At 37.6% G+C, this 23,919-nt stretch overlaps 3 protein-coding genes and 1 pseudogene across 5 annotated transcripts; 1 reads left to right on the plus strand and 3 right to left on the minus strand.

Annotated features, from left to right (window-relative positions):
* Positions 1–1,884: 1,884 nt before the first annotated feature.
* Positions 1,885–5,059, minus strand: LOC148911800 (uncharacterized; annotated as a pseudogene).
* LOC148911801 (uncharacterized) lies at positions 5,012–7,884 on the plus strand. Of its 2 annotated transcripts, none has more exons than XM_089028824.1 (6): positions 5,012–5,452; positions 6,267–6,412; positions 6,490–6,578; positions 6,787–6,878; positions 6,977–7,212; positions 7,400–7,884. In XM_089028824.1, the coding sequence occupies exons 1-6, from the start codon at positions 5,422–5,424 to the stop codon at positions 7,778–7,780; spliced, it is 975 nt and encodes a 324-aa protein (XP_088884950.1). In that variant the 5' UTR covers positions 5,012–5,421; the 3' UTR covers positions 7,781–7,884. The 2 variants fall into 2 exon arrangements, with proteins under 2 accessions (XP_088884950.1, XP_088884951.1); XM_089028825.1 differs by having other exon boundaries at positions 6,977–7,086.
* Positions 7,885–8,873: 989 nt separating this feature from the next.
* On the minus strand, positions 8,874–12,362 carry LOC116308903 (uncharacterized). Of its 2 annotated transcripts, none has more exons than XM_089028827.1 (2): positions 11,379–12,362; positions 8,874–10,961 (listed from the first exon to the last, which is right to left on the minus strand). In XM_089028827.1, exon 1 carries the CDS (start codon positions 12,360–12,362, stop codon positions 11,838–11,840), a length of 525 nt encoding a protein of 174 aa, XP_088884953.1. In that variant the 3' UTR covers positions 8,874–10,961; positions 11,379–11,837. The 2 variants fall into 2 exon arrangements, with proteins under 2 accessions (XP_088884953.1, XP_031575283.1); XM_031719423.2 differs by having other exon boundaries at positions 8,874–10,964.
* A 42-nt stretch (positions 12,363–12,404) lies between these two features.
* Positions 12,405–22,006, minus strand: LOC148911802 (uncharacterized). The gene is given in 3 exon segments (XM_089028821.1): positions 12,405–17,693; positions 17,695–21,053; positions 21,761–22,006. Coding segments are annotated over 2 exon segments (8,496 nt in total). The 5' UTR covers positions 20,902–21,053; positions 21,761–22,006.
* Positions 22,007–23,919: the final 1,913 nt, after the last annotated feature.

Raw genomic sequence — 23,919 nt, forward strand, 5'->3', positions numbered from 1 at the left:
CCAAGTTTTCGGGACCCATAAGTCCTTTCGGTCATTGTACCGTTACAGTCTGAATGGAGAGGGAACGAACGAGCGAGAGACTATGGAAGAGTCTATTGACGCCTTTTCATTCTCAGTCCCGCTCGGCTAATTTAGTATTTACACAGGAAGCCCACTAAAAAAAACCCAGAGGAAATACCACAGTAAACAGGCGTGTTTACTTGATATGCATCTATATAATATATGTTTTAAAATATCAAGTATCTACCTGGACGCCATCGTGTTTTGATACTGATGATTATTGGTTACATTTTGTTACTCTGCAGACGTAATTGAGGTCGAATATAGCGGAACAATATCATGACCTTTTCGTTCACAGCGTTGTTTTAAACAGGATTGTTTTTAGATATAGAAATTTAATGGGACAAAAAAAAAGGCTTTTGTTGGACATATTTTAGTATTCTTGCTTTATGCTATGAATTTTATGATCCTTATTTCTTATTTTTATAAAAAAATTTTATTCATGTTTTGGCAACCTTTGGGTCACATTATGTCACACTGACACGAGTGAAAAACGTCTGCGCATGCTCTGAATCCTTATGCAAATAAGTCAAAACATATGTAAATTTGACTTTCAAACATACCTGATAAAAGGACAAAATGCCAAAACTTTATGTCCATGCTTGAAACTCAAGGCTAATTCTTTCATATTGTGTTTGTTAATACAGTATCTTGGTCTGACAAAGTATACTCGCGAAATTTTTGTATTGATGATTTTCAACCATTCCCAAGAGAATTAAATAACAAAAGACACGGCGGCCATGTTGGAGGATATAACAAAAAAATTCATTGACAATTCTTTTAAGTTCCTCCAACATGGCCACCGTGAAAACCATCAATACTTGTGGAGAAAACATTTATTTTCTCACTAAAACTCTTCAAAATTCTTAGAAAACGTGCTGAAATGCACGCACGCGCAAACGTTTTTCTCTAGTGTCTGTCACACTACAATACACCTGCAATTAAAGTCACACCATTTCACACTACCGTACACCTGCTATTGATGTCACACAATGTCACACTGCCGTACTGACCTGCCATAGATACGTCACACAATGTCACACTACCATACACCTGCCATTGATGTCACACAATGTCACACTATCATACACCTGTCGTATGTACCGTAGTCAAAGTCTTCATCTCGATACTTCGTGTATTGCAAACCAGAACATAATTATCAAGGAGGAAGTCAGGCCGATTTTTAAATTTCTATAGGTAGTGCCGGAATACTGAGTACCTCCTTCTCGCTCGATGCTCCATTAGCCCTTCCGAGGTTGAGGAAAAAATCGGGTCGAATTGACATTACAGTGCATTGTGGGGCTGTTTAAGGGGACGAAATATGTCCCCTAAAAACGGCCCCACAACAAGCTGATCTGAAATAGTGACGTATAAATGACGTCACTGCAAAACTGAGGTGTCATGCAGCCTGTAAAAATTGACCATCAAAATTAAAGATGCCTGTCATTAGTATAGGAAATCGCACGATCTCGAGTACAATTTGGAAATTAATAGACACGAGTCACTGCATCAGAAATCGAATTTACATAATTAAACTTTATGGTAAATTGCAATGTAAATATCAAGTTTTGGAATTTAATGGTATTTAATCTAAGTAAATTTCGCATTTGGGGTTTAATATGTTTTAAAGCTCAAGTAAATTTCAGATTTAATTGCATTGTTGTTAATCTTAAATTTGATGGTAAATTTAGAAGTAAATTACAAGTAAATTCAAATTAATTTCTATTGTAATTTCCGGATTTAATAGGATTTAATGTTGATATCCAAACGCAAGTAAACTTAATGTTTACTTAAGTTTAATTATGCTATAAACCAGTGGTAAACGTTCAGATCACAAAAGCCATGAAGTTTTGATTTTTTTTGCAAAAAAAAAAAAAAAAAAAAGTCTCACATCGATCACAAGCATCACACAATACCCTAAACTGATACCGGACTGATATACAAATGATTTGCTAAATATTAAAAGAACGTTCCCTTGGCGTAATAGCCAGAAGCTGTTCATGTTTATACAGATGAATTGAAGCTATACATTTGCACCGTATGCGTTGAACTGGGATGAAGCTTGCAGGACCATCGATTTCGTATAAGCTTCTGCACCACAGCTCTACAGGATCGCCACAAAGATTTCTCACGTCGTCGTCTAGAGCCTGAAACCAACTAATTTTTGCAAATAAATGAGGTTTACAAACACCATTGGCATCAGTTATGTTATGCAGCAAATAATATTGTACTCTTCCTGGTCTCGTTCTTGATCGAAGAGCAATGTTTCCATCATACCCGACCCATGATGCCATTATAAGAGAGGATCTTTCACTCTTAGTAAGCTCGGAGCCAAAATTTTCGCCGGCAAAGGAAAATGACTTGTAACGTGAAAATGCTTTTGGTATTTCAACTTGGGCATTTTTGTCTTGTATTTGCGGATACAACAATTTATATGCGGATTTAATGTTGTCGTGCTCCAGAGAAGTAAACAGTTTTATTTGTCTTGGAGGGCGCAGCAGGTAGATGTCAGTGTCGCACTGCCAATCTTTTGGAATGTTCTCGCACGGCAATGCATATTCCAAAACAAAAAGAACACGTTCTGGATCGATGCTTGTTTCAAAAAGAGATCCTTTTTCTTCTTTTTCTTTTCGAACAATCTTCTCTAAGTCTTTATAAGAGGAATCTTCACAAGATTGTAGGTGAAATACCTGATTATCTCTTAAGAATTTGCGCATCAACTGAATTTCAATAGATCTTTGATTTGTTGAGTATTTTCCTAAAATGCCATTGTACCTTTCAAAACTGAAGCACCAGAAAGAAAAGACAGGACCATAATCAATGATACACTCTTTCAGATGGCAATGCAAATGCATATTGGGTGTAACAACGTCTACGCCATACAAGGTTTCAATTGTTTTGCAGAACTTTAATAAAAGTCTATCTGCTTCTAATACTTCATTTAAACGAATCACGCGAGAAGAGAGCAGACGTGATGCCTGGACAAATATTCGCCAGCACTCCAAGTGTTTTTTCGGCAAAATTCCTTGTAACGCACTTATGCTAAAAAGGTTTGTCCAGCTTCTCCATTGATCTGCTGTGAAGCCTCCAAAACTTGACGCTATTTTTGAAGGAATGCGACCAATGTCACTTGCTACTTCTGCACTGTCTACCCTCTTCTGGATTTCACGGAGTTTGTCTTCCGTTAATATCCCTTTTTCAATCCAAATTTCAATCATTTTTTTTTGCAGTCCCAAGATATAAATTATGCATGGGATCTATGATGCAAAATCTAACTGCAGAGAAGTAAGACAAATTATTTAATACAGAACATCGCGTCCCCAATTCACTTTCAAGGTTTGATAGTTTTTCTTGAGTACAGCAGGTTTTCAATTTTTCACACGCATCCCGATGGATTTTGTCGTTTCTCTCTCCCCAGTTTTCCCTATCGAAACCGGAATAGTCTCTCTTTCCAAAATCCCCACCAAATACTTTAAAGCACTTTGAACAGCCACGCTTTGCTGAGTGGGACAAAAACCCACAAACTTTTCTTGCGGCAGGCAGATCACATGCCACACAAAGCAACGCTGCTTTGAAAGTATGTATTGCTCCATTTAAGAAAGACTTTGACTGAAATCCTAAGTCCCATAATTCTTCTAATTCTTTAACTAATGGGGCAAGAAAAGGATTTATAGATGTACCTCTATTGATAGAAGGTATAATACCCACGAGTATTACGTTCTTGAGCTTGAAGCGCTCTGATCTTGGGAGATTCATGACTGTTAAATATATCACCCCAACAGAATTCGTTCCATGTTTGAAAGGCTGGAAAAAATCAAAGTTTAGCATCAACCCATAGTTGCCAAATTGATTTAGGAAGTTTTTGAAATCCTTCCAGACTTTACCATCTGTGACGTCAGCAAAAACGTCTTCAGGCAGCTTGCGATTTTTCCATTTTTCACAGTCCATTTGAAAAGCACTTGATGACACGCATTTTCGTAGGGAATCGATTACACTTTTATAGCAGTATACTTTACGAGGATAAAAAGACTTCTTTTCCCCTTTCAGCATAACTTCTTTCATTATGTTTTCTCCACATGGACGTCTTCTTGCCGCATGAGGATGACTAGGGAATTTTACATAAGTACACTTAAGGCTTCGTTTCCTTCCTCCAATATCGGTTATTACAGCTTCCTTTAACGTGTACAGTGAATTGCATTTGGGGCATACAGCAAACTTTATGAATTCGTCTCCATCTATCTTAAGAATTTTCCACAATGTATGTATTGAAGAAGGAAATACGGCAGCCAAATTAGCGACAAATGCGCAGTGTTTCCCGAGAATCTTGAAAAGGGCACTTAAAAATTCTAGTAGTAATCTGATAGCGTTATCCGGTATGGCAGATGTTGCTTGCCATACACTTATAAAAAGGCAAATCCATTTCAATAGCCCATGTTCAGCGCATTTTTGTTTTGTATATTGATCTGTTTCTTTCTGATCAGTGTCATTTCTGACTTCTTCTATTTCTTCATCCCATTGTTCGTTTTCGTCATCTAACTCTTCATCGCTCATATGACCGGCTTCGATGGGCAATTCTGCAACGTGACAGCTCGTTCCCGCGCTATTTTGGTTGGTTTGTTCTCCCTTCGAATTATGCGACTCCTCTTGGTGACCATCGACGTCCAGTATTGGGTCATCCGACGTACAAATCAGGCTTTCGTCAGTTTCAACATCGTCATAATCATATAAGTGATGGTCAAATGCAGCGGTGTTTTCAACATTACCTATCTTTGTTGAGCAAAGCCATTTGTCCCCTCCAAAGTAATTTTCTTTTTTATGTTCGATAAAATATCGTGAGGAATATGACTGATCACATCCAGGACAAACAGTTCTGGTTCTTTTACGAGGTCTTTCCATGGCAAGTTGCAGAAAATGAACGAATTTTGACTTGAAATATTGCTTAATAAAGCGTTCCAGGAAAGCGTTACAACAAAAATGTTACTAAGAAAATAGACAATGCTGCAGTTTTATCTTGAAATTGATATAAGGTATTGTCAAGAAACTTGACATTAGGTTAATACACTCGAGCAATCAGTCGATAACGACATTGGGTCATTCATACAGGCACATTCCGTCAGTTCACAACCTTGATCAGTCGAGTACAGAAGTTTTGCTTTACCGAGGTCTTGAAAATTCTACCCTTCTTGTTTTTTTCTTACCAAATTTTCGAAAGCTCAAAGATCGCTATGATGGAAAGCTCGTCCGATTTTAGCTCTAGCGAAAAAGAAGATAAAGCTACAAATCGAAAACTGGCGCCAATTAGAACAACCTTGGGCAACCCGCAGAAGAAAAACTTTCAGAAGAAAAACGTTCAAGAAGAAAATGAAATTTCAAGAGAAGGTCAGCAAAGAAGGTAAATCATCGGGAACTTGAAATATTTTTGTTTTAAATAAATGTTCCAGTAGCGCAATATTGCGTTTTCATACCTTTTCAAGGTCAACATAATTATTTTGGCGCCAAAATTTATGATTTTATGTTTACTTCTTACTTTTCCTATTTTTTAAATCACTACCATAAATTATTCTTTCCCTTTGTTTATCTTTAATTTCAAATTTTCGCTATTTATGGAAGAAAGGCTACATTTTTCTATAGAAATGAAATACAGTTCGAACGCGCCAAAACTAGAAAATTTAATTATGCTACAGGGTTTACTAATCTTTCCTTAACCTCAAGTAACACGAAAACTAAACCTTTAATCTGTATGAATTAGGGAATATGTGCAATTTTCAATTTTGCTTTGTTTATCTTTAATTTCAATTTTTTGCTAGTTAATGAAAGGTTACATTTTTCTACAGAAATGAAATACCTTTCGATCGCGCCAAAACTAATATATTTACTATGCTACAGGGTTTACTAATGATTCCTTAACCTCATGCATGTATTATGAAACATAAACCTATAATCTGTATGAAATAGAAAATATACACAATTTTCTGGGACTCTGTGATCACAAGGTGATCGAAATTTCATGAATTAATTGTACAACCTAAAAACCAACATGCATAAATTATGTATAACTTATGTCCGCAGAATTATGACGTAATGAACGATATCCAATTACGTAGGCATTTATCATATTGAAATACTTTAAATCGTGTAGCTTGATTTTTAATACCCTAATGAATGTCTCGAAAAAAGTTCTTACGTGTTTTTGAATTTATTTTCAGCTGTGACGCCAGATATGAATATTCTTCAACAAATTTTTAAAAACCAGCAAACTATAATTGCCCAGAACAAAGAAATTTTGGAGCTTCAAAATAAAGAAGAGGAAATAGAAAGGGCGAAAAAGATCCAAGTTCCAAATGAAATAAGAGTAAGTTTTGTTCTGTTGAACACATCTTAGAAACAATGCTATTGAGATTAACATCGTTTAATTTTTTATTTATACAGGAAGCAGTGAGATCTGCCTACAGAGATCTTGTAAAAAACGTGGAGGAAGAAGAAGAAAACGATTTGGCACTGTGGAATTTTGATAAAGGGTGTGTTAACAAAATTGAGTACATCATTCATTCATTCATTCATCCATCCATCCATCCATCCATCCATCCATCCATCCATCCATCCATCCATCCATCCATCCATCCATCCATCCATCCATCCATCCATCCATCCATTCATTCATTCATTCGTTCGTCCGTTTGTTTGTTCATCGTGCAATTCAATAAATCTCGGACTGCTTTTCTTTAGACGTAGAGATGCAAGCAACGTGAAGACTAGTGTAGAGATTATGAAGATAGTGAAAGGGTGGTATCCAAATGCGCCAAGAGGATCCATTAGAGGTTGGTGTTGCAGTGATATCGTACAATAAAAGTAAAAGAAAAGTGTAATTGCTTGAAGCGAAATTATATTTATAGATACCATTTTTATTATCTCTCAGTGGCTACGCAAAGGTATTACACTTCTCTCTATGAAGCGCACATAAAGAAGAAGAAAAATCAATTTGATAACCACGTGTCACGCCAAAGGAAATATGAACGTAGAAAAAGGGTAAGTGCAGACTTGCTGACCTTTTATCATCAAAACAATAGGCGATATCATGATTGGCACGTGAATTCAGTAATATCTTTGTCGAGTTCAAAACATCGAAAATGTAAAATCTGCACGGAAATTAACGTACGTTTCATTTCATATTGACTGTGCATTGCAAATGTTATCAGAGGATAATTATATCATTTTACAAAATACCTTTATTTCGGTCTCAACTTTGCTATGTTTTATGTTGGAACCCGACAATGTATGCTATTCTTTATACGAAGTAATCGAGCACATGATTTATTTTCGTTTTAATTCAATATTTCAGAAATTGGCCGCACGCAAGAAAATCTTGATGTCAACAAGTAGAATTGACGACAAAGAAAGAAAGAAGCATTTGCGAGTAATGAATCTGGACTTTATGAGTTCAGAACACTCCGACGACGAGGACAACTCTCTAGTGATAGTTCCTCTAGAATGGCGCTCAGATGAGCTGACTTCAATGCTTAGGGCATTAGATAAGAAGCATTTAGACAGCTTATCTAGAAGGTCAAAACGAATGGCTCTGAAGAGGTTTGAAGCCAATGAGCCCTCCTCAAGGCCTGTACCCAAATCATTTCCTTCTTGGGCTGTAAAGAAGGAATTTTATGAAAATAAAGAGCACTTGCTAAAGATCGGCAAGAAAAACAAAAAACATCAAGTTTCTTGACTTTTTCTGAAGAAAATCATGCTGTTTTGTTAAGGCAGGATCACTTGAATTGTTTATTAATTATTGGAAACGTTAAAAAATCTGTTATGTTACTTGTATCAGAAATTACTCTCCTAATAAATATTTAAAAAAAATAAAGATAATATGTTGTATTGTTATATTCATTTGAAAAAAAAAAACATTTTGGTATGGCAAATTTCAAAATTTGGTATAGTTCCGCTAGCTTAATGAGCCAAAAACGGGAACTTTACTATAAGGAATTAATGCACTTTAAGTGTATGGAAAATTTCAAATTTGATATTTTATTTACGTGCATTTAAGGGGACCAAAAAGGCCAACTTTACTGTACCAATTACTACACTTTACGAGACTGGAAAATTTCAAATTTAATGTAATATTTACGTACATTTCATAGCGATGTAAAGATCATATTTTCTATATGATTTAATTCCGTTTTCATACCATAGTAAAGTGCGCGTTTACTAAATTTACTGTACAGCAAATTTCGAAGTAAACTTTGAATTTACAATGCAAAAAAAAACTAATGTAAATCAACGTAAATTTGGTCTTTACTGAACGTTTCCTTGTAATTTCCTGCAAGCGTAAATCTGTTTTTTCTCCCAGTGAGTAATGTTTTGAAAGTTCTTATAATTGCGTGAGCCTTTAGGCGAGTGCAATTAAAGAACTTTCAAAACATTACGAGTGTCTATTAATTCCAAATTGTATGAGAAGATCGTGCGATTTTTTGTTTATAGTTCACTCAACAAAATTTTAGTAAAAAATGCGAAGCGACGCCGTTCATCTTTGTCTATTTGGCGGCCGATTTTCAGTCCATCGCGCAACTGAAATGCATAAAAAAGATTAGTTCTTACGGCTTTGAAATTTTATTTATGTTTTTTAAATACAAAATGATAGAAAATAATTTTTTCGACATTGTTTTGGCCTTGTTGCCATAGCGACTTAATTCGGTACTCCTACGGAGTACAATTAACGCTATAATTGTACTCCTCTCGACCAATCACAGTCAAGTAATTTTGTTGAGTGTACTATAAAAATAAAAATATCACAATCATAAAATATTGCGTCACTATGATCATTACCAAAGTTGTTTTTATTTGGATGCCTGGACATCCAAAATTTCAAAAGAAAAAATGACACCTCAGTGCGATTTTGATTGGCTAACTTTTTTTCTTACGGACAGCAGATTTGATATCATCCCTTCGTACAGTATTGCTGGGTTTCACTTGACGTCATCTATTGCCTTGTGCAGAATGTTCATCAGCTGAATTTCAAGTCCTTTCTGACATGGACGGTAAGTATTTGACCACCGTTTTGAACAGCCATGCAATTCAAAGACTGTTATAAACTTCTAAAGCAGGTGCATGTTACGTTATAGCCGCCATCTTGGTTGACGATAACAAAGAATTCCTCATTAGCTTCTCTTGTTAGATCAACCAAGATGGCGGCTGTTTCATTGTTATTCATGTTTCAAGGGATTTGAAACCCAGCAATTAAAAATATTATCTTTAGCGTTTATCTATTCGAGATAAATCATAAAATATAGTTGAATATATTACAGATGATATTAGATAGACAACCTATTTATATCTATTACATTTTAATCGTATAGAATGACATTAAACGTGATATTTAACAATTGGATCTGCAGCCAGAATGGTCTACGAGTCTATAGCCCATGCGGGCGAGAGGTCTATTTTTTAGTATTAACCTACTAATAGGTCAAATAAATGAATACAAACGATGTTGAAATTAGGTTGAAATTGCTTATTTGTTGCGTTGTTTTCAAACCCGGAACCTTTCGTTACCTGTGGTCTATCACTAATACACCTCTAGTAGTTCAGCCAATCAGAGAGCCCTGGATTTGTGATAAACCATTAGTAGGTATAGAACCTAGCTAGCTATTCATTATTCGTAACAACTGTACGAAGCAACGAGAATAAAGCATGCTTTCTACTTCGTATAATACAGCATATAAAATGGCCTGAGAAATCAAATGCAGCTGTCTGTTTGAAGCAATGATTAAGACAACAGAAAATGCGATTAATAACACCCCTGTCCTCCCCTCCCCCTCTAACTCTTGTTTTTGGTTTCCCCTTGAAAGGAAAATGAAAGACGTTCCTTGATTACAGACTCATTTACTCAGGGTTAACCACGTTTAGTGTCTAAATATTCACAAATACCAACGGTGAAGTAAAGAAAGCACAACTTCAACTATAAAAACATTTTGAATACACTTATTTCAATAAAGTTAGCCACCAAAAACCTAGAAAGCTGAGATCACTGAGCATCATGGGAAACTTTTTATATCAAAAAAGCATATATATATATACAAAGCTTTTTTAATGCAAACTGCAGCTCGATGATGCAAGTCGTAAGTCCATAATCAGTTATCAAGCGGTTGAACGTGAAAAATGAATCTACCCATAATCCTTGTCGGACTCAGCTTTATAGCTTTTCACTGAAACACATGAATATTCTGCGTAAAGTCGAGGCTAACCCTGAGCAACAGAGTACTGGAAACTAGAGTATTCGCCATTTTCCATACATTGGTTCACTGGTCAAACACAAAGCACTCAAGCGGATTATTCAAGGGATTATTCAAATTTGAATCTTGCAACCTCGACTGAATGCTTTTAGTTTGACCAGTGAACCGATGTATGGAAAATGGTGAATTGGCAAAAATGTTCAGTTTTCTCTGGTCATGGTGCTACTGGTCACTCGCGACCCCATCATTGTTACGACTTGTTTCTGGGCACAAACTAATGAAGGTCTGGTTTATGAATGACAGGCTCCGTAGTGACTCTGCGGTAGAGATTGGCCAGTTATTTTAAATGTTGCTATACTGTTCCTATCCTTAAATGTACTTGAAATATGAACAATTATAAGGTTATACTAATATTGTTTTACATACAATGCATATAGCAATACGTCATGTGACTTTGTAAATTATTTGCCAATAAGATATCAATATTGATGGTGAACAAAGTAACACATGATGAAGAGCTTTTGTGAGGGTGGTTGGCATCATATCACAATGCTTTTCTTAGATACAAGAAGTAATCATAAAAACCGTTATTGTCGATCTGAAACCTGGACCAATTCGCAAGCGCAGGTCATCACTCAAGGGTGGTAGCAACTTTAGATCTTGACTGGTTGCTAACTACTATTAAAAAGACAAAAACGTCATCACTTTCCTTCATAAAATTAATTTTGGTCTCAGATTCATATCTCCGAATGATGTTTTAAGAAATAGTTCTATACCCTACCAAGATTGATGTATGTTATAGGTACTATACATGACCGCTTTTACAAAGTTAGCCAATCACGATATAGAATGAAAACTGTAGCCAATCAGGAGAGAGCAGAATTAGAGCGCCATTGACCTCAGCCAATCACAATCATTTAATCCCACGGTCAGTTTTTTTTGCCTTAAACTGGATTGTTGTGTTTTTACCGACATTTTATTCTCTAACTTTGTAAAAATGGTCGCAGTTCTTGTGTCCACACTGTGATAGTCTCCAAAGGTTAAGCTATAAATTGTTAAAGCTAATCAATGCCTAATCAAAAGTCGTCTTACCTATTCATAACAACATTATTCTAGGGCTTCAGGTCTGAATTGTTGCCATGCATGAATAATTTACAGCCTTGAAGATTTCCGTAACAAGACAAGGAGAATAATCCAAGCTAGAAAGGACTATTAGTAACACCAGTAATAATTTTTCTCAGCTGTCTGTGAAAAATGCGTTACCAGTGTAGTAACGACGATAGGAGTTCAATTTAATCGTCATCTCTGGTGTTTGGTATTGTTTGTCACGTGACTATAAGCTGATCAAAGTTGTGTGACAAATTGTCATCTGCTTCATGTCACGATTCACAATATTCTTGGCCTTAAATGATTTCCAGAGTAAAGTCTATGAGCGGCATTTTCAATTTTAGTCAGTCGTTTTTTCATCAATATACGCTACAGCGTTACGAGTTTTACGAAGACGTAGAAAACGCTCTTCGCTATCAAATAAAACGATGTTTGTCACGTGACTTAAATGTGATTAAAGTCACGTGACGATGCGTGTTCTTGCTTGGTCATGGCATCTTTGATTTGAGGTCTAGAATTCCATCCACGAACAGTCACAGCTTTATAGACTTCCATGACAAGATCAGGAAAATAATCCAAGTAAGCATAGTTTGTCAACAGCATTCTCCTGACTTTATGTGACAACGAGTCGTAATGGGAGTAGCCATTTCGTATAAGTCGCACTAAGTCCACGACAGATGTAGTGTCGTAATTCCGCCATGTTTTCATTTCGTCGTAAAATTTAGGCATGAGTTTATTTCTTGAATCATCCCACGAACCACATTTCACTACTGTTTGAAAAACCTTGAGCGACTTCAAGTCTCTTTCCAAATCAGTCTCAGGAAAATTCCTTTTGGAAGGCCATGATTCAAATTCTGGCTGATTTCCGACAGCAACGAGGAAATCCTTTTTTTTACTATTCGTCCAGAACAACGGATGAGCTAGTGCATCAGTTGGGCTTATTCTTTCCCCGACACTTTTCTTGAGCATCTTTTTGATCAGGTCTGTTGCTTCAGGAGAGATATGGGCATCCTATCCTTCCATTTTATCCTTTATTATGTTATCTTCTATGAAGTGCGGATTTGATGAAGGCGCAGGAGAAAACGGATGCCTTTGTTCCGACAAGATGTAATGCAATAGAAGTCCACAGGAAAAAGTGTCGGAATTCTTCGTAAAATTTTCGCCAGCCGATTGGGACGTTAGAATTTCTGGAGCAATCCAACATCTGGTTCCAACAATCGTACGGCCGTACAGTGTAGTAGAGGTGTTGTTAACGCGGCAATAGCGGCTTAGACCAAAGTCAGCAATTTTTAAGCAGAGAGTAGGATGTGTTTTATATAAGATGTTTCCAGGCTTGAGGTCACGATGGATTATTTTTCGTTCATGTAAATATCTTAGTCCCTCAACTATATCTTTGCAAAGTAAGACACTTTTTCTTTTGTCAACTGTGCGTTCGCTGAAGTAGTGTTCGAGATCTCCCTCCATCAGCTCCAATACTATGTATGAAAAGTGTATGTCTTCTAAGAAACACACATGACTAACGACTTGTTTGCAGTCGGCAAGGTTAGCAAGGTTTGTTATTTCACGCTGGTCTTCTGGTCGTACCATGCGCAACTTTTCAATTCGTTTGATGGCCACTTCCCTACCATCATTCTCATTAATCCCTGTGAAAACATGTCCATACGAGCCACTTCCAATGTAGTCTTTGTGATACCAAAATGAGCCGACTATCTGTTTTTCTTGTCCTCTTGAAACTTTGGCCAACATGTTTTTGTACCTCTCTGAAACAGAATCCCAAGGAATGCGTTTAGAAATTTTATTCATATCTATGGGTTGCATTAAGATATGCTTGAGTTCAGGACAGGTCTCCGCTAAGTCAAGGCATGACTTGCCAGTTGAATCAGAAATTCGACAATCAGCTCCATATGAAAGAAGCAGTTGAGCAATCTCGCAGTGGACTGAATCGTAATGTACTAGATCGTCGCTGTTTTTTGCATTCTCTGTTTTCTCTTCACTACATTGCCCATCTGTTTCCTCTTCACTACATTGCCCATCTGTTTTCTCTTCACTACATCGCCCATCCGTAGTTTTTATTTTCTTAAGCATAGGTTGCGTGCTGCCATGCTTTTCGAACTCATTATCGGCGAATTTTCTTTTTAATCCTTTAGATGGATGTAAACTGTCATGTGAACTGTCATCTGAGCTACCAAGTTCTATTATATTCTTGCAGCAAAAGCGAAGTGGCACATCTAAGTTCACTAGCAGTGTTTTCCTTGAATTCAAAATAATTTCGACTAGATTAGTTTTCCAACGTGCGTGTGTCGACTGGTCGTTGCAAATAGTGCTTAAAAGTGAATAAGCAATTGTATGAGATTCAATGTGTTTGTCCTCACAAGTGACTTCAATTAAAGCTTTGACAAGAACAAAGGCTTTGCATTCTATCATGTTACTTAGAACAGAGTTCTCATGTTGATCAACAGTCCAAGGATCAAGGTTCATTTCGATAGCAGTTCTCCAGAATGCTTTTGGGTCTTCTAAAACGTCTGGATAAAAACGGTCGGATCTCTCAAGAAAAGTCTGTCTTCCCGCTGCAGCTAATAGGGTTGGGTGTCCTGAAGAATCGACATCATCTGTCTTTGCTCCAGCATCTATCAAAAGCTTTACAGCGCTCCACGTCTTGCAGTGATGCAGAGGGGTTCTTTCATCATCATCTCTAGCATTCTGCTTTGCCCCACATTTCAGGAGAAGCTGTAAAATGGCTTTTAAAAGTTCTTCAAATGTGTAGTTATGGGTAACTTTACGCGAATAGTTTTCTGAATATGGTAAAGTGAGCGATGCCCATGAATGAAGTAGCAAGTAAAGATGGCCACTGCTATTTTTAAAGCTTTCAGCTTGTTTACAATTTGCATCTGAAAACAGTTGCAGCAGATTAAACATTTCTTTTAGTAATTCCTGTCTCACAGCTTCATCTTGCAATCGAAGACCTTTTTGGAACAAATCAATTAACAAATGGAAAACGGACTCCCCGTTTGGTAATGTATCGTTGACATTCGTTCCACAGTTTAGCAAAAGTCTACAGACCTCTACCAGCATCTTTACTCCATCAGTTCTAAGTAACCATTCCCAATGCAAACTAAGCTCTGACAAGCAAAATAACAGAGGCGTTTGACCTTGGTGGTTTTTGATGTTCATTGATGCTCCATACTTCCATAGTAGGTGACATGTTTCCACGACTTCCTTTTGAGATACATCGACAAATGGCAGGAGAGTTACATAGTGAAGTAAAGTGTTGCCATGTGAATCTACACTGTTTGGGTCAGCACCTAAATTCACAAATGAAGGAACTACCTGTGACAGTTGCTCACTTGAGACTTGTTCCAAAATGTTTTCTATGGTCATTTTAGTTTGATAATCAGCCATCGACAAGAACTCAGAAAGACATCCTTTGTGCATAAAATATGAATAGGAAGTTCTTACTTCACCCAAAGGCGTACACATAAGCACAATTTTGCAAAATAGTACTTCTATTAGTGATTTTACTACAAGTTTTTCCGTAACACCTCTTCTACAAAGCAGGTTCAATTGTTCAGTCAGATCAAAACGACCAGAACGATCAAAACGAATTTCATCGTGCAACATCTCTTCGATAAAAAATGATAAAATGCTTAAATTGCAATTGTCTTTCAAATAGAGATTTCCACCATTGTAGAGAAGGTAAAGGGCAACCACTGGTGAACGCTGCAGAGCATAAAATAAGGGCGTTCTGCCATACTGATTTCTCACATTTGTCAAGGCTTTACCTTTCTCCACCAAAGTTTTTACATGAATGTCCAACTGAGATCTGACCAAACTAAACAACGGAGTTTCGCCTTTGTTGTCAGGTAGGTTGACATCAGAACCTGCGTCAATCAATAAATCAATGGAATCGCCTGAAGAAAAGTTAAAAAAAAGTGATACGCAAAACAAAGCAGTTTTGCTATACTTATCAGTCTTGTTGACATCAACACCAGCATCAATTAACGCCCGCACAATACTTTCATTGTTGTTTTCGACTGCATTAAACAAAGCAGTATTGCCATACTTATCAGTCTTGTTGACATCAACACCAGCATCAATTAACGCCTGCACAATACTTTCATTTTCGTATTCGATTGCACTAAACATAGCAGTTTGGCCATCATCATCAGTCTTGTTGACATCAGCACCAGCTTCAATTAACGCCTGCACAATACTTTCATTTTCGTATTCGATTGCACTAAACATAGCAGTTTTGCCATCATAATCAGTCTTGTTGAGATCAGCACCAGCTTCAATTAACGCCTGCACAATACTTTCATTGTCGTTTTCGATTGCAATAAACAAAGCAGTTTTGCCATCATAATCAGTCTTGTTGAGATCAGCACCAGCTTCGATTAACGCCTGCACAATACTTTCATTGTTCTTTCTGACTGCGCTACACCAAGCAGTTTGGCCATCATCATCGGTCTTGTTGAGATCAGCACCAGCTTTAATTAACGCCTGCACAATACTTTCATTGTCCTTTTCGACTGCCATAAGCAAAGCAGTTTTGCCATCATCATCAGTCTTGTTGAGATCAGCACCAGCTTCAATTAACGCCTGCACAATACTTTCATTTTCGTTTTCGATTGCACTAAACATAGCAGTTTTGCCATCATCATCAGTCTTGCTGACATCAGCACCAGCTTCAATTAACGCCTGCACAATACTTTCATTTTCGTATTCGATTGCACTAAACATAGCAGTTTTGCCATCATCATCAGTCTTGTTGACATCAGCACCAGCTTCAATTAACGCCTGCACAATACTTTCGTTTTCGTATTCGATTGCACTAAACATAGCAGTTTTGCCATAATAATTAGTCTTGTTGACATCAGCACCAGCTTCAATTAACGCCTGTGCAATACTTTCCTTTCCGTTTTCAACTGCACTAAACAAAGCAGTTTCGCCATCATTAACAATGTTGTTGAGAACAACACCAGCATCAATTAACACCCGCACAATACTTTCATTGTTATTTAGGATTGCACAATACAAAGCAAATGGGCCATCACTATCAGTCTTGACATCAGCACCAGCATCAATTAACGTCGGTATAAGACTTACATTGTTTTCACTGCCTGCACTGATCCAAGCAGTTTCGCCATACTTATCAGTCTTGTTGACATCAACACCAGCATCAATTAACGCCCGCACAATACTTTCATTATCATTTAGGATTGCACAAAACAAAGCAGTTTTGCCATACTTATCAGTCTTGTCGACATCAGCACCAGCTTCAATTAACGCCCGCACAATAATTTCATTTCCCTTTATGACTGCACTAAACAAATCAGTTTTGCCATCATCATCAGTCTTGTTGACATCAGCACCAGCTTCAATTAATGCCTGTGCAATACTTTCCTTTCCGTTTTTGATTGCACTAAACAAAGCAGTTTTGTTATTATCACCAGTCTTGTTGACATCAGAACCAGCATCAATTAACGCCCGTACAATACTTTCATTGTCGCTTTCGACTGCAATAAACAAAGCAGTTTGGCCATCATCATCAGTCTTGTTGACATCAGCACCAGCTTCAATTAACGTCCGCACAATACTTTCATTGTCGTTTTCGACTGCAATAAACAAAGCAGTTTTGCCATCATCATCAGTCTTGTTGATATCAGCACCAGCTTCAATTAACGCCTGTGCAATACTTTCCTTTCCGTTTTCGATTGCACTAAACAAAGCAGTTTTGTTATTATAACCAGTCTTGTTGACATCAGCACCAGCATCAATTAACGCCCGTACAATACTTTCATTGTCGCTTTCGACTGCAATAAACAAAGCAGTTTGGCCATCATCATCAGTCTTGTTTACATCAGCACCAGCATCAATTAACGCCCGCACAATACTTTCGTTGTCGTTTCTGACTGCACCAAACAAAGCAGTTTTGCCATCATCATCAGCCTTGTTGACATCAGCACCAGCTTCAATTAACGCCTGCACAATACTTTCATTGTCGCTTTTGACTGCAATAAACAAAGCAGTTTTGCCATCACTATCAGTCTTGTTGACTTCAGCACCATCTTTAATTAACGCCCGTACAATACTTTCATTGTCGTTTTCGACTGCACTAAACAAAGCAGTTTTGCCATCATAATCAGTCTTGTTGACATCAGCACCAGCATCAATTAACGCCCGTACAATACTTTCATTGTCCTTTTCGACTGCACTAAACAAAGCAGTTTTGCCATCATAATCAGTCTTGTTGACATCAGCACCCACATCAATTAACGCCCGTACAATACTTTCGTTGTCGTTTCTGACTTGCAATAAACAAAGCAGTTTTACCATACTTATCAGCCTTGTTGACATCAGCACCAGCATCAATTAACGCCCGTACAATACTTTCATTGTCCTTTTCGACTGCACTAAAAAAAGCAGTTTGGCCATAATCATCAGTCTTGTTGACATCAGCACCCGCATCAATTAACGCCCGTACAATACTTTCATTGTCCTTTCTGACTGCACTAAACAAAGCAGTTTTGTCATACTTATCAGTCTTGTTGACATCAGCACCAGCATCAATTAACGCCCGTACAATACTTTCATTGTCCTTTTCGACTGCACTAAACAAAGCAGTTTTGCCATCATAATCAGTCTTGTTGACATCAGCACCCGCATCAATTAACGCCCGTACAATACTTTCGTTGTCGTTACTGACTGCAATAAACAAAGCAGTTTTACCATACTTATCAGCCTTGTTGACATCAGCACCAGCATCAATTAACGCCCGTACAATACTTTCATTGTCCTTTTCGACTGCACTAAACAAAGCAGTTTGGCCATAATCATCAGTCTTGTTGACATCAGCACCCGCATCAATTAACGCCCGTACGATACTTTCATTGTCATTTTCGATTGCAATAAATAAAGCAGTTTCCCCATCATCATCAGTCTTGTTGACATCAGCACCAGCTTTAATTAACGCCTGTGCAATACTTTTCTTTCCGTTTTCGATTGCACTAAACAAAGCAGTTTTGTTATTATCACCAGTCTTGTTGACATCAGCACCAGCATCAATTAACGCCCGCACAATACTTTCATAGTCCCTTTCGACTGCAATAAACAAAGCAGTTTGGCCATCATAATCAGTCTTGTTGACATCAGCACCCGCATCAATTAACGCCCGTACAATACTTTCGTTGTCGTTTCTGACTGCACTAAACAAAGCAGTTTTGCAATCATCATCAGCCTTGTTGACATCAGCACCAGCATCAATTAACGCCCGTACAATACTTTCATTGCCCTTTCTGACTGCACCAAACAAAGCAGTTTTGTCATACTTATCAGTCTTGTTGACATCTGCACCAGCTTCAATTAACGCCCATACAATACTTTCATTTTCGTATTCGACTGCACTAAACAAAGCAGTTCTGTTAACAATATTCGTCTTGTTGACATCAGCACCAGCATCAATTAACGCCCGCACAATACTTTCATTGCCCTTTCTGACTGCACCAAACAAAGCAGTTTTGTCATACTTATCAGTCTTGTTGACATCAGCACCAGCATCAATTAACGCCCGTACAATACTTTCATTGTCCTTTCTGACTGCACTAAACAAAGCAGTTTTGTCATACTTATCAGTCTTGTTGACATCAGCACCAGCATCAATTAACGCCCGTACAATACTTTCATTGTCCTTTTCGACTGCACTAAACAAAGGAGTTTTGCCATCATAATCAGTCTTGTTGACATCAGCACCAGCATCAATTAACGCCCGTACAATACTTTCATTGTCCTTTTCGACTGCACTAAACAAAGCAGTTTTGCCATGCTTATCAGTCTTGTTGACATCAGCACCCGTATCAATTAACGCCCGTACAATACTTTCGTTGTCGTTTCTGACTGCACTAAACAAAGCAGTTTTGCCATCATCATACGTCTTGTTGACATCAGCACCAGCATCAATTAACGCCTGCACAATACTTTCATTTTGTTTGTCAATTGCAATAAACAAAGCAGTTTGGCCATCATTATCAGTCTTGTTGACATCAGCACCAGCATCAATTAACGCCCGCACAATACTTTCATTTTGTTTGTCAACTGCAATAAACAAAGCGGTTTGGCCATCATTATCAGTCTTGTTGACATCAGCACCACCATCAATTAACGCCCGCACAATACTTTCATTTTGTTTGTCAACTGCAATAAACAAAGCAGTTTTGCCATACTTATCAGTCTTGACATCAGCACCAGCATCAATTAACGCCTGCACAATATTTTTATTGTCATTTAGGACTGCAATAAACAAAGCAGTGTTGCCATACTTATCAGTCTCGTTGACATCAGCACCAGCATCAATTAACGCCTGTACAATACTTTTATTGTCCTTTCCAACTGCACCAAACAAAGCAGTTTTGCCATACTTATCAGTCTTGTTGACATCAGCACCAGCATCAATTAACGTCCGTACAATACTTTCATTGCCCTCTCTGACTGCACCAAACAAAGCAGTTTCGCCATCATGATAAGCGCTCTCGTAATTATTGCCAAATAGGTGTGCATCAAAGAAAGAAGTTTCATTTAAATCTCTATGAGTCTCGTTGACATCAGCACCAGCATCAATTAACGCCTGCACAATACTTTTATTGTCATGTAGGACTGCAATAAAGAAAGCAGTGTTGCCATACTTATCAGTCTTGTTGACAACTGCACCAGCATCAATTAACGCCTGCACAATACTTTCATTGTGTTTGTCAACTGCAATAAACAAAGCAGTTTTGCCATACTTATCAGTCTTGTTGGAATCAACACCAGCATCAATTAACGCCTGTACAATACTTTCATTGTCCTGTCTCACTGCACTAAACAAAGCAGTTTGGTAAACGACATCCGTCTTGTTGACATCAGCACCAGCATCAATTAACACCCGTACAATACTTTCATTGTCGTTTTCGACTGCACTAAATAAAGCAGTTTGGTAAACAATATCTGTCTTGTTGACATCAGCACCAGCATCAATTATAGCCCGTACAATATTGTCATTTCTACTTCTTAATGCGCAAAACAAAGCTGTTTGGCCATCACTATCAGTCTTGTTGACATCAGTACTAGCATCTATTAACGCATCTACTAGTTCTCCATTACCGTTACTAACCGCGTAGAATATAGGAGTTCTTTTCTGAAATTTATCGATTGCATTAACATCAGCTTTAGCATCAATTAGTGCGCGGGCTATATTTGAGTGGTCACATAAAACTGCAAAGAATAAACAGCTGTTTTCTTCTCTGTCTTTAATATTAACATTTGCACCAGCCTTGATCAGTACATGAACCACATTTTCAAAGTTACCAAGAACAGCATAAAACATAGGAGTTCTCTTCCAGGATTCATCAGTGATATTTACATCTGCTCCAGCGTCGAGTGAGCCACGGATCGCACTTTCGTTGTTATTCTTGACAGCATTGAACAGATCCAAATTTCCATCTTCTTCCGACAGACTCATTTGTTCTTCACCAAACATGTACTCCCGAGTCTGTGATCTTTTTGGACACACTGTACATCATTCTAGCGCCTTGTCGCATATTCCACGTTCTTGCCCATTTGTGTCAGTACATTACAGAACCTGTTAATTCTTTAAGTTGTTCTCTCCAGATGTAAGGAAGATCTTCTGATCTATAAAATCATATAAATTAATAATAATTTAATAATTTAGTCAATACATGACAGACTACGATGTTGAGATGTGGGGTGAAACTACTGCTTAGGGGATGGTGACAATAGGTTGATAAAGTATGCGCATGCGTACGTGTACTACGAGTGCTAAAATATACACTTACCACTTTTTCTACGAGTAAAACTCGTCAATTTAAAAAAAACTTTGTTAGAAGTTTCTTTTTCATTATGCATTCTTTCGGAAATTAGAAAATTAATATAGTCTCGTGCAAAATTTGAGGGTTGCCTTTTGAAGCAAGGTAGCACGGCAGAAATATATTAGTTGATAGGTCTTCCTGTGGTATTGATGTACTGACGTGTACTGTTTTTCCTCGAAAATTGATGTGGGCTCAAATAAATATCAAATATCGTTTTGCGTCAAACTTTTGACATGGGGCCACCACAGGTGTGTGATAATACGACACGGAAAATGTTCAATTTCTGGCTTGTGTCTTTGTAAGTAGAGTTACAGACGGTTTATCGTCTTTCTTTTTGTCAGAAAACGCTACTTATAGGTCAAGGGACCTGTGACGTCACGTTGTCAGAGGGGTGGGTACCATCGTTGGCATACACAGACTTTGGTAGGAAAATTACGTCAAATATAAGGTTTGTTTCAAAAACTGGCTATAGTGTTATCCTAGTAAATCATGTGATGTGACGTCATTCACCTAAAATGGTCGGGGTGGCGAAACCAGGACAGGGGTCACCAGAGGTGTGGAGGCACCAGACCGTAGGCCAACAGACGTTGGTGGAATGTTCCTTACCCCTTCTCTAGCAAGGCGCCATAACGAAGTTGTTGCTGGAAGAGCCGCCATATTGAATGTCATTGATGCCGATTGTTTCTCCCTGTTTTGTTTTTTGTTTTGGCCTGATTCCAAGCGGTTAGCGGTAAACACGATGTTAAAGGTCTCTATTATTTTGACTTAGGGACTGCTCATAAAGTATGAGGGGGGGGGGGGGGGGGGGCAAAATCAGAATAGAATCAGTGTTTTTTATCTTGGCCCATCATCAAAAGGGTGAAAATGGGATGACCCAACCCCAGTTTAGAAGCAAAATTGCAGATGACCCACCCCTGAAAAATAATCTAAATCCCAAAAGAATTTTCTTGGTTGCACACGTCTACCACTTATTGTAACATTGACTATTTTGACTTCTTCTTTCTCTGTCATCGTTTTCCTCACTATCAGTAATTCCTATTTCATGAGTAACAATGTCAGTTTCTTCGTCGCTATCCAAATCTTCAGTATCCTCATTAGTGTCCTCATATGAATTATCATCATCTTCAGTGTCTTCGCATGAAGTACCATCTTCTTCATGCTCTTCCTCTGTTGTACTTGTTGTAGTATTTAAAAGCTGCATAGACAGCCAAGCATTTATTACTTGGACTTTCTCAATTTTGTACATTTCGCGCTTGAGCAAGTCGTGCTTTTTTTAAAAAGAGTTCCAAGACTGCAACCCTCTGCTTCTTAAGCATTCCGCTTTCTTTATGTCTTTCTAGTCATAGTCTTCGTATGCTTTAAGTTTCTCTGCTTCCTTATTTTTTTTCTTTTCATTTGCCCTTTTAATTTCTTTTCATTCGAAGGTACTGCAGATGTTCTACATACTTCCTAACCAGATCCTCTGCAACTGCAAATTTCCTTGAGAAATTCTGATGATGACAATTATGATACTACTCTATTTTGTAATGGCCCACTTTTTTAGTTGTCAAATTTTATCAACAGCCCACCCCTTTGAAAGAGTTCAAAATTATGTGACCCACCCCCTGATTTTGCCCCCCCCCCCATACCTTACTTTATGACCATACTTTATGACCAGTCTCTCATAACAGGAAGATCATTTTATACCACAGGAAGACCAATAAGTATAGATAATAGGACTACATGTCTTTCCAATTTGGAATTTATTGGATGAAAAAATTCTAAGGACTGGCAAGGATAGAGACATGTGAATAACCGTCCAAGGTGTTAAAAAAAGGTCTCTATCATTGCAAGCTCACCGTTCGTCTCGCTTCGATGCAAAGGCATGGCTACCTTTCAAGATGGCGCAGGGAACTGTGAAAGGGACTATACAGATAGTGAGTATAATGTATGATAAACAAATTTATTATACATTTTACTAAGTATCTCAATTGTGATTGGTCGAGAGCCCTCAGCCAATCCCTGATATCGTGTGAACTCGACATGATAAATGCATTATCTGTAGGTTTTCCTTCAAAACGGCTCCAAGTTTTTTCTTCAAACTTCCTACATCAATAGACCAGAGCTTTATCTAGATGGTATTGAAATTTCTTCAGCTCGTCCTATCCAAATTTTGGAAAAAAGATTTTTTAAAGTGAGGTGTACCTAAAGAGCTCGCCCCGCTAGAAATAATTAATTCAATATTAGTCGACAACAACGCTCTCGGAAATTCCACAATGTTAACTTCGGAATATCTGCATAAACACTATGACATTGAAGATGTCGTTATGCGCGCTCTCAAAAACCGCTGAAATATCGACAAGATTTTATTGAAGAACCTTACGCGTTTTGAGCTTCAACAGGGCAAAACCCTCAAATTTTGCACGGGACTCTCTATTTTTTAATAGCTCATTCGAAAAAACTCCTAAAGATCTAGGTTTTATATCAACATTTTAGAAAAAGTTTATATCAGGAACAAATGAAAAAATAGATTTTTGTAGGGATTTTTGTTCGACTTTATGAGATTTTTTAAGAGCACCGAAACTACAAAATATGACAAATCAATGTATCTCTTTGTCTTTTTGTCGAAAATATCCATGTATTATTGTAGAATGATTGACTAGCCTTCATTCGTGCAATCATAGAGTCTG

Source organism: Actinia tenebrosa, unplaced genomic scaffold (assembly GCF_029948245.1).
Source record: "Actinia tenebrosa isolate PJP-AT-01 unplaced genomic scaffold, QUT_ActTen_1.0 PGA_scaffold13__45_contigs__length_12533684, whole genome shotgun sequence".
Taxonomy (NCBI): Eukaryota; Metazoa; Cnidaria; class Anthozoa; order Actiniaria; family Actiniidae; genus Actinia; species Actinia tenebrosa.